This window comes from Equus asinus, chromosome 21, assembly GCF_041296235.1.
Source record: "Equus asinus isolate D_3611 breed Donkey chromosome 21, EquAss-T2T_v2, whole genome shotgun sequence".
Classification (NCBI taxonomy): Eukaryota; Metazoa; Chordata; class Mammalia; order Perissodactyla; family Equidae; genus Equus; species Equus asinus.
In genome coordinates, this window is record NC_091810.1 from 77939666 (window position 1) to 77952063 (window position 12398).

At 43.3% G+C, this 12398-nt stretch overlaps 1 protein-coding gene across 2 annotated transcripts in view; it reads left to right on the plus strand.

The window, feature by feature from the left end:
- Positions 1–12398, plus strand: part of LOC106842755 (collagen alpha-4(VI) chain-like) — a 98221-nt gene that overhangs the window by 18917 nt on the left and 66906 nt on the right. For both annotated transcript variants that reach the window (XM_014859458.3, XM_014859459.3), the window contains 5 exons: positions 1076–1663; positions 2353–2958; positions 5903–6532; positions 9974–10519; positions 10876–11430. In XM_014859458.3, coding sequence (XP_014714944.3) covers positions 1076–1663; positions 2353–2958; positions 5903–6532; positions 9974–10519; positions 10876–11430 — 2925 coding nt within the window. The remainder of the gene's footprint in view (positions 1–1075; positions 1664–2352; positions 2959–5902; positions 6533–9973; positions 10520–10875; positions 11431–12398) is intronic.

The window sequence follows — 12398 nt, forward strand, 5'->3', positions numbered from 1 at the left end:
CTGCTCCACCAGGCTGGCCCCTATTTGCATTTTTTTATGTGAGGAAACTGAGGCCAAAGGTGCTATAACTGGATGGCAGAGCTGGGACTTGATCCCAGGTCTTTCAGAGCAGATCCATCCCAATAGAATGGTTATTACAGATTGTGTCCCCAGAAGCAGAGCCTGAGGCAAGGATTTGAATACATGTTACTTCTTACAGAAGAGCTCCCAAAGGTGGTTGATAAGGATGTGAAGGATGCAAGACAGAAAAAGTAGAGGAAAGTAAGGAAGGGTGTGATCTCAGGCAAAAGTTCCAAACAGAGTAGTTTTAGCTTGATCTTACAGGAGTTCTCAGGAGCATAAGTTATGCCTCAGGGTTGTCTTGACCTAAGGCAAGGAGATAGGCTTTTATATATTGCAGGCAAAGCAGCTCCAGTAGCCAAAGAGAAATCCTCCAAAGATCAGTGTGCAGAAATGGTAAAAAGAAATCCAAAAGGACTTGTGCAGAGTGTTGCTATTGTCTGCTGTGATAGATTATCTTATTTTATCCTTAAAACAACCCTGTGAGAGTATGAGCGCTGGTGTAAAGATTTCAGTGCTGCTGCAGAGAAGAAAATTGAGTCTCAAAGAGGTGAGTGATAAATAGGTCACAGCACTACTAAGTGGGGGAGCTACAATGAGATTTACCACGGAACATGGACTACATTCCTGCTCTCTGAGCTGTTGGTGCCAGCACACTCCCAGAGATGAAGTTTATTCCCACTGGAAAGAGGACAGCCCCTTTCTCAGTGTGCTGCTACATTTATAGAAGTGTTTTTCTTCTGAATGCAATTCAGGGGATTGTTCGAGTGGATTTCAAGATTGGAGGTCTCAGTAGAGCAGGTTAGAAGCCTCAGAAGATGATGGAATGGAGGGAAGGAAGGCACAGGGGATGTTGTTACTTCTCTGAGCACACTGTCATTTAGGGTGTCTAAGGACCACTGACTATAGGCTTCCTGGCATTGCTCTCCTTTCTGTACACCATTTAGCTCCATTGGCTCTAAGAATTTTCAGTGAAAGCCTGCAGACCCCATCCCTTTTGTCCTCTCTCTTACAGCTTGCAGAGAAGCAGTCCTGGCGGACATTGTCTTCCTAGTAGACAGCTCAACCAGCATTGGACCACAGAACTTCCAGAAAGTGAAGAACTTCCTTCGCTCTGTTGTCTTGGGGCTTGACATTGGTAGTGACCAGGTCCAGGTGGGACTTGCTCAGTATAATGACAACATCTACCCAGCCTTTCAGTTGAACCAGTACCCTCTGAAGAGTGTGGTCCTGGAGCAGATCCAGAATCTACCCTACCGTACAGGAGGCACAAACACAGGGAGTGCCCTGGAGTTTATCAGGACCAACTACTTGACTGAGGCAGCTGGAAGCCGGGCCAAGGACAGGGTTCCTCAGATAGTTATCCTGGTGACAGATGGGGAGTCAAACGATGAAGTCCAGGAGGCAGCTGACAGGTTGAAAGAAGATGGAGTTCTTGTGTACGTGGTAGGAGTCAACGTCCAGGATATCCAGGAGTTGCAAAAAATAGCCAGTAAGCCATTTGAGAAGTTTCTCTTCAGCACTGAAAACTTCAACATCCTGCAGGATTTCTCAGGAAGCATTCTTCAGACTCTGTGCTTGGCAGTGGAGGGTGAAATAAAAGGTAAGAAGCTGTGTGAAAACCCACCCTTCCAACCAGGACACCTAATTCCAATGTGAGCCAGGATACGTTGAATATAGCGGGAGGGCAGGAGAAGCTGTCCACCACTGCGGGACAAGCTGGGGAGCCTTCCTAGATGAAGAACCATTGGACCTGGGGATCGAAGGATAAATGAAGTTCTCATGGGTAGGAAAGAACATGGGTTTTAGAGTCCAGAAGACCTGTTTTTAATCCTACCTTTTCCACATTTTAGTTATGTGAGCATGAATGAGCAGCGTCACTTCTTCACTTCACTTTTCTCATCTGACAATGAAGATAATAATACTTGCTTAGTAAGATGGTTTATGAGGATAAAATCAAATAAAGTGCATAAAAATCTCTAGCACAAAGTGGTGGCTCAGTATGTGTTAACTTCCTTTGCTTCCTCTATTGGTTGAGGAAGAATAATTGGAAGGTGCTTTAGCCTAATAAAGCAGACAACAGTTGCAGCAGAGTGTGAGAGGGAGAAAGCTTCGTGATAGAGTCTCATGTGGAGGAGGTGAAAGTATAATCTACACAGTGTTGCATAAATAGAGTACCTCTCCCTCTTCTATTCCCCACACAAACCCCTCCTTGTGTTCCATTTTCGTGAGATCTTGACTTGATTTACTTTCTCCTTTCCTTTTCCTTCCCCCTTCTCTCTTCAATTCCAGAATCCACCCAGGCCTATGCAGATGTGGTTTTTCTTGCTGACACCTCACGGAACACATCATGGACCAGTTTCCAGTGGATGCAGAATTTCATCTCCAGAGTTGTTGGCATGCTGGATGTTGGCAGGGATAAGTACCAGATTGGGCTGGCTCAGTATGGTGATCAAGGTCACACTGAGTTTTTGTTCAATACGTACCAGACCAAGAATGAGATGATTGCTCACATCCACGAACACTTTGTGCTCCGGGGTGGCTCCAGGAGGACAGGCAAAGCTCTGCGATACCTTCATCAGACCTTCTTCCAGGAGGCAGCGGGAAGCCGGTTTCTCCAGGGCATTCCCCAATATGCAGTGGTCATTACCTCAGGCAAATCTGAGGATGAGGTCCAGGATGCTGCACAGACATTGAGGGGAAAAGGCGTGAAAGTCATGTCTGTGGGCGTACAGGACTTTGACAGGAGAGAACTGGAGGGGATGGGGACCCCACCCCTTATTTATGAAATGCAAGGACAAGATGGAGTCAGACAGATGATACATAATGTGAATGCGGTGATTCAAGGGACTGGGCAGCCCGAGTTCAGCACTCAGGCAGAGAAAGAGGCTGCAGTAGGTAAGATTTGGTCTCTAGGTGTGTAAGTCACTGAGAGGTCTGTGCATAATAGAGAAGTCTGGGGAAAGAGCAGAGAAGAGGGTGCATTCTGGATTCTTCAGTTCTGGGACATTAGCACCAGTAGATGAGGAAGAGGAGGATGCCTGGGCTACCTCAGGCACATACCTCGTATTAGTTAACTATGGTCACAATGATGTTGCATAACAAGCCATCCAAAAAGTCAGTGGCTGAACAGAATCATTTATTTTCCCAGATGTGCTGGGGGTCAGCTGATCTTTGTTGGGTTCAACTGAATGGCTTTGCTGATCTTGCTTGGGCTTATTCACAGATTTAGCATTTGGCTGAGGGTTGGCTGATCTACATTTGGCTTTGCTCCGTAACTCTCATCTTCCTGGGATCATCAGGCTAGCATGGGCATATCCTTCCTATGGTAATTGCAGAGGTGCAGCAGGGAAAACCCAATTGTATAAGCACTTTTCAGATTTCTACTTCATCATCTGCTAACATTCCATTGGCCAAAGCAAGTCATATAGCTATGTCATCATCAATGGAGTAAGAAAGTATATTCCACCCATGGAAGTGAGGTGTAGGGAATGAATATTTCTGAGCAATAATCCAAGTTACTCCATACCTTTTCCAGAAGAAGGAGCATTCAGACTTCTCTCCAGAGATTAAATAAAGTCCCTCCTTAAGTTGGTATTCAAGGTGCTCAAGGGAGATGCAAATTGGCATTTTGGGTGGAACAATTCACAGTGTAGTTTTTGTCCTGTGCATTGTTGGGGTTTTAATATCCCTTGTCCCTGCCAGTAGCATCCCTGAATCTTAAGACAATCCAAAACATTGCCATATATTTCCAAATGTCCCCTGGGAATAGGTACCACTGTTGGTTAAGAACCACTGAGTCTTATCTCCTGCCAAGTCCTTTCATATATTATAAGGAGTAGCCTAGATGAACTATTCACCACTTGCTGTATATATGTCAGATGTTTTCACCTCTGTCTCTGCCCTTGAACACACTATACCGTCAGCTTGGAATGCCCACAATCAAAACATTATCCTTCAGTTCTCAAGTTCCCCTTAGCATAGTGTCCCTACAACTAGAATCTTGGTGGAACTTCCAGTTGATCCCCACAAATGGGAGTGACCAATCCTTCCTTTCTCTGAACTATCACAGCTCTGCCCAGACCTCTCAACATCTAGAGCCTGAGGGTACTTGGAATTTTACAGGCATAAAAGACAAACACATGTGAGACAAGAAGAAAATCCAAGCAGAGATAATAAGGAACTAAGAAGCACCTTCTAGACATTACATTAAGTAGAAATAGAGCAAAATGAGGGTATAGTGGAGAACCAGGCCTGGGAGGAATTGCATTGGCCCCTCAATAATGAATGTGATTTTAATATATAGGGAGAAGGGAGGAGGGTACTCTCGGTAGGGGGAAGAGCGTGAGTAAGAGTGTGGAAGTGGGAATGGGCTGAGTGAATGGGGAAGCAAGTGAACAAATGGAGCCAATTGGGGTTGGGAGGAGGGTTTAGAAGTGGTGAGGGATGAGATTGGATTAGGTAGGATGGACCCTGATTATGGAGTCCCAAAGGCACTGGAAAGTAACTGTAAGCTTTTAAGCAGGAAAACATGACATGACCAGAGTGGTCTTTAATGGAGACTTCAGTGGGCAGCCTGGATTCCACATGATACTTCAGACTCTGAAGGACTTTAAGGCTGAGCTGTCATCTGTCTACATAGGGAGGATACCTGGCTCTAGACCAATGGTGGCTCTGACAATAAGGAAAGGGGATGAATCCTGAAGAAAACTCAAAAGGACAACAATAGCTCTTGGTACCAGTACTAGGTGAAGGAAGGGAGAAGTCAAAGATGCTTGCAGTTCCTAGAGAAGGTGTTTTAGACTTGGCAAAATCATAGGCAACAGCCTCTTTTTAAATTGAGCATTGTTTTGGTTCTTTATAAAAAAGGACCAACAGGGAAATTTCATGACACCAAGAGACCAAAGATAAGTCAAAAGACTATACTGTTGCCCCTATATTCTCTTCTCTAAACTTTGTTCCACAATATTCAGTTGTGTACACATTGGTTTCAACCTTCTGTACATGTGGTTTTGGCTCTCTGCTAGGGAGATTTCTTTTTTTATATATCAAAGCAGATTTGGACCTTTTTTGTATGTGGGCACAGTGGGTTTCCCAACATTAGTTACTGCCTTAAATTGGGAGGGAGGTGTCTGGACTCCTCTCGGAGGGGAGTTTATGCAGTCAGAACTCTGTGACCCCATTTGAGGCAGGTTGAAGGGAAGACTGTTTCATAGCAAAATGAAACGGCCAGTTAGCTCAATTTTTGGTGAAAGATTTTTCATAGGAGCTTGCAACATTTCATGTTACCTCTATTGAAATGACATAAAATTTGTCAGAGAAAGGCACGCGAATTAATAGTCATAATTTGTAATTTCCATTTTTTACCGAGAGAGGAAAAATGATTAAGTCAAGGAAGTTTCAGGCCTATAAAAAAGAATTTGATCCAGGGTTTCCTAGCACTGGAAAACTGAAGAAAAAATTAGTTCAGCAAGACTCAAATGCTTTTAATGGACTTAGATGAATTGAAAAATCATTTTAAAGCACTTGCTTGTGGGTGTTCGTGTATTTACAGATTTTGCAAGTGATGTGAATACTTTTTCATGTGAAGAATTTTGAGATAGGTAGGAACTCTGTGATGCTCTTTGACCATCGTGCCAAATGATGGTCATAAAGGCTTCTACTGAATTCTAAACTGCATTAATATGTTAGTATAATATATATTATTACAATTCATAGTAGTAAATATATTATTACAGTATATAAAATATAGCATAATACAACTTTTATGTACAAAATGAGTGTTGCCTTTATTCCCCTGTTCTCACGCTAAAGCCCTTCTTTCTGTTTTGTTTCTTTACAGTGTGTCCAGTTGCTATCCCAGCTGACTTAGTATTCCTCATTGAGGAATTTAGCAGGGCTGGACAATCGAATTTCCAACAAGTTGTCAATTTCTTGAAGACCACCATCAGCTCTCTAAGCATTCATCCTGATGCTGTGAGAATTGGCTTGGTCTTCTACAGTGAGGAACCACAACTTGAGTTTTCACTGGATACATTTCAGAATTCAGCCAAAGTCTTGGAGCGTTTGGACAAATTAACCTACCAGGGACAAAGAGGAAGGATCAAGACTGGGGCTGCTTTGGATTTCCTAAGAAATGAGGTTTTCATTCAGGAGAAGGGCAGCCGGTCCAAGCAAGGTGTACAGCAGATAGCTGTGGTCATCACGGATGGCTTCTCCCAAGACAATGTGTCCAGACCGGCTTCTCTCCTCCGGAGGGCAGGGGTTACTATCTATGCAGTGGGCACCCAGCTTGCCTCAGAGGGTAAGGACCTGGAGAAGATAGCCTCATATCCTCCTTGGAAGCATGTCATCCTCCTGGAATCATTTTTGCAACTCTCCGTTGTGGGAAGCAAGATTAAGAACCAGCTCTGCCCTGAGATTGTGGGCACAAGGGCTTCCATTTCTAGGATGGGCAATGCCCTGCAAGAAGGTAGGAAGACCTTTCCCAGATTTGATTGTTTTTTAAAATCTTTACTCTGCTGCTCCATTCATTCACCTACTCTACCCTCCATCGAAGAAAAGATTTTGGAGTCAGATCATTGAGAAACAGAAACACAAACTTGTAAAATCCTTATTTTGTCTTGATTCCAAATAGTTCAGAGAATATGAAGTAAAAAGTGAGCGTTCCTCCCTCTTCTGTCTTACCCTCATGCCTTTTAAGAGTTTGATGAAAATATGCGTATGTGTATTTACAGTAAAGCCCTGGGGATCTGAGAATGGATTGACCAAACCTTTAATCACTTAAAGAAGAAAATTATTTCTAAAGAGATAGACACATTCTTGAAATTGGAAAATTTTAACTTAAAGCATAATAAATGAACATTAATTTGGCAATCTTTTGTGTAAGGCCAAGGCTTCTTTGAATATGAGCCCTGCTGATTGGAGTTCCCTATGTTTTCTTCATCAGTCATCCAATATTGTATTTCCTATAATTTCCAGTTTCAGTTTCTTTGAAGTGAGATGAGAACTTAGCCACTTTTGAAACAATCTGAGTATAGAAGTCCTTATTGATTTTTTATGATCTCAAAAATTCAATCTTTGTAGTGCTGTCTAGTACACCAATAATTTCTTTTAAAACACCTTGCCTTTATTGGTTTTTTTCTAAGCAGTTAACCTGATTTTCAGAGACACAATAAACCTGTTTTATTCACACTCATGTCCTATTGATTTGTACCATATTTGATTTGTTGTGTTATTATAATAACAAAACTGCCATAAACAGGCTGGGGACAAACCCACTTTGTTCTTGGTCGGCTTATTCTTCCACTGAGGGGAGCAGAACTGTATGATGTCCTACTGCTCCAGAGGAGGGCTCTGGATGTACTGGAGGAGCATCACTTGTGTGTTACAGAAGGAAGGGAGAACGTCAATTATCTGGTGAGCTATTTAAGAGGAGGTCAGTTAGGAGAGCTCCTACTATACACGTAGTTAAAAAAAAAATACCAGAAAAAACATAATGGTTAAGTATATACACCTTGGAGTCAAACTTCCTGAATTTTAAATCCCAAATTTGCCACTTACTGGCTCTTATAAATATCTGTGTGTCTGTCTACCTACTTGTCTATTTTTGTCTACCTATGCTAGAATTTCTTAGATTCAAATCAGAATTATAGAAAGAAGATGACAGCTTGAAGTGTAGATAATTAACTTAAAAATTCAAGGCTGTGATTATATCATCAGGGGGAAATCACTGAGCTTTCCTTTTTTTTTTCTTAAAACAATCATTAACTGATCCTGTAATTTCTTGATTACTTGTGCTGAGGTCTAGAGATTTGAAATATCTGAATAAATTCTCCTCTTTCTCTCTGGCCTGTATTTTCAGTCCCTTTCTCTTTTCTGGGAATGGGGAACAAAATTGTTAAATATGAATTTTATTTCCTTGTACATCCCCTGCCTATATTCTGTAGGGGAGAAGAAAACACAACTTACAAACAGTATAAAGAGTTGAGAGTTGATTTCTTTCCCAGACTGCATAGCAGCTAAAAATAAACCTGGAATCAAGAAAATCAGCCCGAAGTCTAGAGTGGTTGGGGGTGGGGTAGCTTAGGTAAATAGAAGTTGGGGCAATTTTACCAGAATTCTGTCCTGGGTGATCATAATGATCATCATATATACCATTTGTTGGTCATTTGCTATGTGTCAGACACTCTGCTAAGAAATTTGTGTATGTAATAGATGTGGATGCATAGCAGCATCCAGCTTGTAAAAAACATTCTCTTTCTCTCCCCTGACTCGCCAAATTTCCATCTGCCAAGATTAGCAGGAACGTGTAGTGCCAGACAATATTCAGGACTCTTGGCTCCTCTGGACACTGTCAGGGCAAAGGCCCTGGGCTGCAGGGGAGCCTCCTCGACCACTGCTGCCCGGGGCTGGCTACAGAGATGGCCCTTCCTGCACAGCGGTCCTTTTCTCAGCCTCAGGCAGCCATCCACCTGTCACCAGTGGGTGCTGGCTTGCTACAAGGTCTGAATTTCCGCCTTCTTTTTCTATAATTTCCCCTCCATTCTCCAAGCATTCAATGAACACTTACCATCGGGGCAGACCACTCCTCTTCGCATCCCTTCCAGTGCCTGCCCCTCTAGGGGAGGGTTGCCAGATAAAACACAGGATGTGCAGTTAAATTTGAATTTCATTCAGATGAACAACAAATACTTTTTCTAGTCTAAGTATGTCCCACATGTTGCGTGTACAAGCTCTTTCCAAATGAAGGTCTGAGCAAGGGAGCCCAGTGCCTGCCTCAGGCCGTTTCCCTCTCAACCAGGAAGCATGAAAAGGCTTTTGATCCTTCCCTGAGTCAAGAGAATCCAGAGATTAATAACAAAGGCTGGGCTGCCCTTAATGAAAGGGGCAAGGAGAAAACTATGTTTCATTCTTTTTGCGAAATCTGCTATGTGACAAAAATAGAACACTGGATGATCTTAACGGTGAATTTTTAATACTCAGCTCGGCTGTGTTTCCCTGACCTTATTTCATCCTCACAATAAGCTTACTGAGTAGGTGTTAAGATTCTTGTTTGACAGATGAGGCAATTGAGATGCAAAGGGACAAGCCGGCTGGTAAGTGGTGGAGACAGGATCTAAATGCAGAGCCATTTGCCCTTTGGAGTCTAGGCCTTAATACAAAGCGATTCATATGAGTAAGCCTCAGTTAAAACAGAAAGTTTTAAATTAATTAAACTAAGTTAAATTTCAGAAAATGCAGTCTTTTGCCCATGTATTTAAAAAGTGTGACTTGCGTGGGAAGCAGGAATATTGGATCCTGAGACATTTCGTAGCTTCAGATATGCTCTGATGTTTTACTCTTAGCTTGTTCTAAACTTCCTCATTTGAGAAATGTCGAGTAATATTTACTTCATGTTTTAAGTGAGGTTCTTCAGAAATAGACTCTGAGATAAGGATTTGGATGCAAGTGATTATTTGGGAGGTGACCCCAGGGGACACTGCTGGGGGAGTGGAGATGCGAGAGAGGAAGGGAAGACAGCCAATACAGGCTGAGTTAGCATGAGCAGGTTATTGTAGGTTATTGTGGGCAACTGGGTCTCAGTTCTGCTGGGGCCTCAGGGAAACTATGCAGAACTCACCTCCCAAAGGGCAAGGAAGCTGGGGTGTTTATCCATCAACCCCTGTCAATCATTGGTTGGTGGTTGCTCCCAAATTCACTCCCAGGTATTCTGGCCTGCCCAGTGTATGGGCTGATCAAGCTCCTGGCCAGACAATAGCCTTGGGCAGAGTCACAGGTGCTTTCGGTAGAAAGCTATTGGTTCTCAAGGGAACAATGAGTGCTGCGCGGGTGTGGATGCAGATCAGGATCAACAGCTTTGGCTGTGCCGTCTCACACTCTGTTCTAATGGGTTGCTCTTCTTATTGCCTAGGCTGTGTGCACATTGAGAAGGCAGATATTTACTTCCTTATAGATGGATCTGGCAGCATCAACCAAGAAGATTTTCTTGAAATGAAGGCATTCATGAAAGGGGTGATAAACGAGTTCCATATAGGACCTGACAGAGTACGGTTTGGAGTTGTTCAGTACTCAGATGGAATTAATAGTCAAATTATCCTCAGCCAGTATTCCAGTGCAGCAAGGATGAAGGTAGCCATTGATGGCATCCAGCAGAGGGGAGGCGGCACCATGACAGGTCGGGCCTTGAGTAATATGGCTCGAGTCTTTGCAGACACTGCTCGCAGCAATGTACCTTGGTATCTCTTAGTCATCACTGATGGTAAATCTGCGGATCCGGTGGCTGAAGCTGCAGAGGCACTGAGGGGAGATGGAGTCATCATTTACGCTATTGGAGTCAGAGATGCTAACACTATTCAACTTAAGGAGATAGCTAAAGACAAGATGTTTTTCGTGCATGAGTTTGACTCCTTGAAGTCCATTCAACAAGAAGTGGTACGGGATGTCTGCTCCTCAGAGAGTAAGAACTTTTTTCTTTAATCTTTCTCTCCAAGTATATATGTCTAATCTATTTGAATAGGTTTCATTCTCGAAGTGTGGATTCACTGATCCAAAAGTGAATATTGGACACAGAGTGACCATGGCCTAGTATGAACCAAGCCGGTCAAACTTTATGTCTTTATCATACAGCTGTGTCTTATTTTGAGACTGGTTTGTGCTGGGTCACAGAAAATTTATTTGATTGACTTCCTCTTTGACCCCCTGTAAAAATATTTTCATGTTGTGTATATGTCACCCCAGACTGTCCCTGGGGCCTTGTAATTAATTGGTTTCAGGCTCTGAGTGAATGTTCTGTTCTGCTCCTTTTCCCCACAGCCTGTAAGAAAAGGAAAGCTGACATTATCTTCCTGATAGATGGTTCAGAATCCATCTCCCCAAAAGACTTTGAAAAGATGAAGGGATTCATGAAGAGGATGGTGAGCCAATCCAATATAGGTGCTGATGAAATTCAGATTGGCCTTTTGCAGTTCAGCTCAAGCCCCCAGGAAGAATTCAGGCTCAACCAATACTTCTCAAACGTGGATATTCAGCGAGCCATCGAGAATGTTCAGCAAATCTATCATGGCACCTACACTGGGAAAGCCCTTGATTTCACTCTGCCCTTTTTTGACAGTTCAAGAGGAGGGAGACCCAGTGTTCCTCAGTATTTGATTGTGATCACCGATGGGGTGGCCCGGGATGATGTAGCCGTACCCGCTAAGGCTCTCAGGGACAGAAATGTAATTATTTTTGCCATTGGGGTGGGAGAAGCCAAAAACTCTCAGCTCTTGGAGATTACCAATGACCAGGACAAAGTGTACTATGAAGAAAAATTTGAGTCCTTGCAGAACCTGGAGAAGGAAATTCTTTATAAGGTCTGCACTCCACAAGGTGAGTGACAGAGGGTTTGTTATTTGATCCATAAGCCCTTCATAGATGTCAGGGACACTGTTGGCTCTCTCAATGAAACAAAACTGATCCTTCCAGTTGGAGGAGTGAGGGAGGGTCACTGTGTGGGGAGTACATCTGGCCTGAACTCCTGATGCTGTGACTTACCTTCCCCTGGGGATTCTTTTAATCATTCCCACGGCTGTCGCCACTCTGGACTCCAGAGGCCCAAAACTTCTCAGAACTCTGTCTCTCGAAAGTCCTCCCTTTCTTCTTTGTAGATAGATGAAACCGGAGTGGAATGTGTAAACACAACTTACTGAAGATTTGGGCATATCGAAAGGGAAAACGAAGCAGAGAGTATCAGTCAGACAGGCTGTCTTATGAGATAGAACACACTGTCTTTTCTCTGTGGCTCTGTACAGGGGTCTTCTCTCTATGTTGTTGCCAATCTGCTCCCATACGACTGAGGTCATCCTCAGTCCTGTTTTATCTCCTCAAGCTTTCATCCCAAACAGCAAGGCCCAGAGACAAGGGTTCCTCCTCCTGACAGCCTAGGTCTGCTCTTCTGCTCTTTTCCTGAGTCCTGCCTTTCAGTGGGTGATCGACCCAAGGTCTTCATGGATGAACCCACATCTCCCCCACAAGTGGTGAGATTCTATGGCACAACTACGTTATGAGCAGAATAGCTAAAGTTTAGATAGTGCTTTCTTGTGCCAAGGGTTGTTCCAAGGGCTTCCAGATATTAAAACATTTAATCTTCACAAAACCCTATGAAATAAATATTATTTAACAGATGAGGAAACCAAGGCACAGCAAAGTCAGATTATTTGGCCCAAGCTGAGATCTGAACCTGAGGCAGTCTGGGTCTACAGTCTGTGTAGTAAATGCTGTCCTATATTGCCTTTTGGTATAGTACAGTAGAGCATAGCGGGGACTCTGAAACTTTAACGTGCATTTGAATCACCTGG